This window comes from Quercus robur, chromosome 11, assembly GCF_932294415.1.
Source record: "Quercus robur chromosome 11, dhQueRobu3.1, whole genome shotgun sequence".
NCBI classification, from domain to species: domain Eukaryota; kingdom Viridiplantae; phylum Streptophyta; class Magnoliopsida; order Fagales; family Fagaceae; genus Quercus; species Quercus robur.
The window spans coordinates 8,765,323-8,767,860 of record NC_065544.1 but is presented as its reverse complement, the minus strand read 5'-3'; the positions used below and the strand labels follow the sequence as shown (position 1 = coordinate 8,767,860).

Genomic DNA, 2,538 nt, shown 5'->3' with positions numbered 1-2,538 from the left:
CCCACAACCACCTCACTGCAAATCCACCCTAGATCAAAACCCGTAACCACCTCCATTTCAAATCCACCCCAAATCAGACCCACCACCACCACCACCTTAAACAACCACCGACCATAAAACCCAAATAAAAAAACTCAAACCCACAACAAACCCGCTGCAGATTGGAATCCACCACCACCAAAATACCCACAACAAACCAGAACCCATCACCGGCAACCAAAAACCACCACAAACAACCACCATAATCACGATCCACAACCAACCCAGACCACCAAACCCATGCACCACTGCCGTTGCAGAGAGAAGAAAGAGATAAAGGAAAAGGGTGAGTCAGAGAGAGAAGACTGGGTCAGGTTGGAGAGAGAGGTCTGAGGGAAAAGAAGAGCAGAGTGCAGAGAGGTTTAGATTAGCCAAAAAAAAAATGCAGAGAGGTCAGAGGGAAGAAGAATGAAAGAGGTAGAGAGAGAGCAGACCTGTTACGTTTGAGAAAGGAGGAAAAAGAAAAAGAAAGAGGTAAAATGACTAACGGAATAGCTAACGGGTTAGGGATTAAAATGTCTTCATGGACAAAATTGTCTTTATGGATCAAATGGGTCAATTTTGGAATGTTTTGGACCTAATTGGTATTAATCCAAATCTCAGGGGTGATTTGTGGAATTTACCCTAAAAAATATTATAGGAAAATTGGAAATAAAAAAGAAATATATATAGATGTTAAAACCGACAAAAATGAATATGAAAAGTCAATAATATATATATATATATATATATATTGTAAAAAAATAGGAAAAAATAGTAATTAATAATGATGTAACGAATGATGTGACGATGAGGTGACACAACAGGAACTCAACAACAATTAATACTACATTTCAACTTTTAGTAACATATAGATTAAATATATGGGCAGCCTTTTTATATAGCGGTATTAAGTATTGACTATCAACCGTTGCTTTCCGTTGATTTCGTACAACCAGGCCCAGATGAGTTGGGATAATATTTTATAATCATATGTCAACCACGAAGAAAAGAAACAGCTCTGTTAATAACTATTTTGGAAAGAAGTGCAAGCTATCTTATGGTTTATTTTCTTTCAACCTCTTCAACACCTATTTCCCTCTCTCACAATAATCATGGGGTTAGTCTGTATTGCAATGAAGATACCAAAATCCATAAACACTAGATTTTTACTAGGCATGCTGGACCATATAAAGTTCATTGTTATGGTGGCACTCACACGTCTAGGTCTGCTCAAACCGCCGGAACAAGCAGCTGAGACTGAAGAACATTCCACTAGTTATGTTCTTGTAATGGATGGTTTAACTCCATCACTAATCGCAGTCGACAGTCTAATGGGGTTGATCAAGAAGATGGTTCCTGTGATAGAATATAGTGTTTTTGTTGAAAGACATAGAGCAGTGACTGATGATGAAGACGTGGATATGGAAATGGAATGTTCTGTCTGCTTGAATTGCGTGGAGAGAAGCCATGAGATCAGAGAGCTTTGTAATTGCTACCATGTGTTTCACAAGGAGTGCCTGGATAGATGGGTGGATGAGGGTCAGGTGACCTGCCCTTTGTGCAGAACTCTACTGTTTCCAGCAAAGACAGAAAGGATAATTTAGATGTTATAAGAGATATCAAGGTAGCATATTTGTTTGGTTAGAAGTATGAGACGGGAGCTAGTGGGTTCACAAATCTCATCTTCAGGCATCAATGATTCTATATCACTTATCTGAACTTTTTGAATTGGCTCCAGATTGTCAAAAGACATGATGAATATGATGTGTAAAAAACAAAAAATTATGAAAATCACCGTACACAATTCTGATTATGATGTGTAAGGAGTGTATACTATTTTGAGTGTGTAACAATATACTTTTCTAAAGTTACTATGCTTCACATTGTCTCTAGGGCAGTGATTATCACAAATCTGTCCAGATTCATTGTCATTGTTTTCGTTTGTTATGGATATTTGTGTAAAAATTGTGGACATCTTGCACGCAATTTTGGATATGATGTGCATGAAGTGTGTGACAAAAAATTTCTTGATCTCCAAACCCTAGTATATGGCTTTTTTTTTTTTTTTTTTGGGGTGGGCCGGGGGGGGGGGGGGGGGTTGTTTCTATTTAGATTGACAATCAACTTTTCATGAAAAAATAATGTAGAATAGACCACTATGGCATTCTTAGACTCTCATATGCGCTTGAAGTCATCGCGCAAGGCACTAGTAGAAATCATTGGCCTTGAAGTTGGAATCGCATAAAATTTGGCAGGCTAAAGTGAAGCGACCTTTTGAGCAATAGTCATCTTCTTGTCATGAGGTACCTCCTGAAAATAGCGAATTCCTCCATTTAGGCCTCAAAAATTGTGATTCTATTGTTTATGGTAATTTTTGTTTCCTTTATAACTTTTTATTTAAAAGTTAGAATAAGGCACTGCTTGTTTTGTGATGACCCTTAAGATCAGTATTTTATGATTCTGCATTTAACTTAATTTTGCCATTTTTGGAAAATTTTGGTATTTTGTCACCTAATC

At 37.4% G+C, this 2,538-nt stretch overlaps 1 protein-coding gene across 1 annotated transcript; it reads left to right on the top strand.

Annotated features, from left to right (window-relative positions):
• The first annotated feature begins 1,041 nt into the window (after positions 1-1,041).
• Positions 1,042-1,993, top strand: LOC126707208 (probable E3 ubiquitin-protein ligase ATL44). Its single transcript, XM_050406801.1, has one exon. It carries the CDS (start codon positions 1,134-1,136, stop codon positions 1,623-1,625), a length of 492 nt encoding a protein of 163 aa, XP_050262758.1. The 5' UTR covers positions 1,042-1,133; the 3' UTR covers positions 1,626-1,993.
• The last annotated feature ends 545 nt before the right edge of the window (positions 1,994-2,538 follow it).

What these genes read in the sequence shown, in the direction of transcription:
- LOC126707208 (XM_050406801.1), top strand. Translation starts at nt 1,134, where the DNA reads ATGGGGTTAGTCTGTATTGCAATGAAGATACCAAAATCCATAAACACT.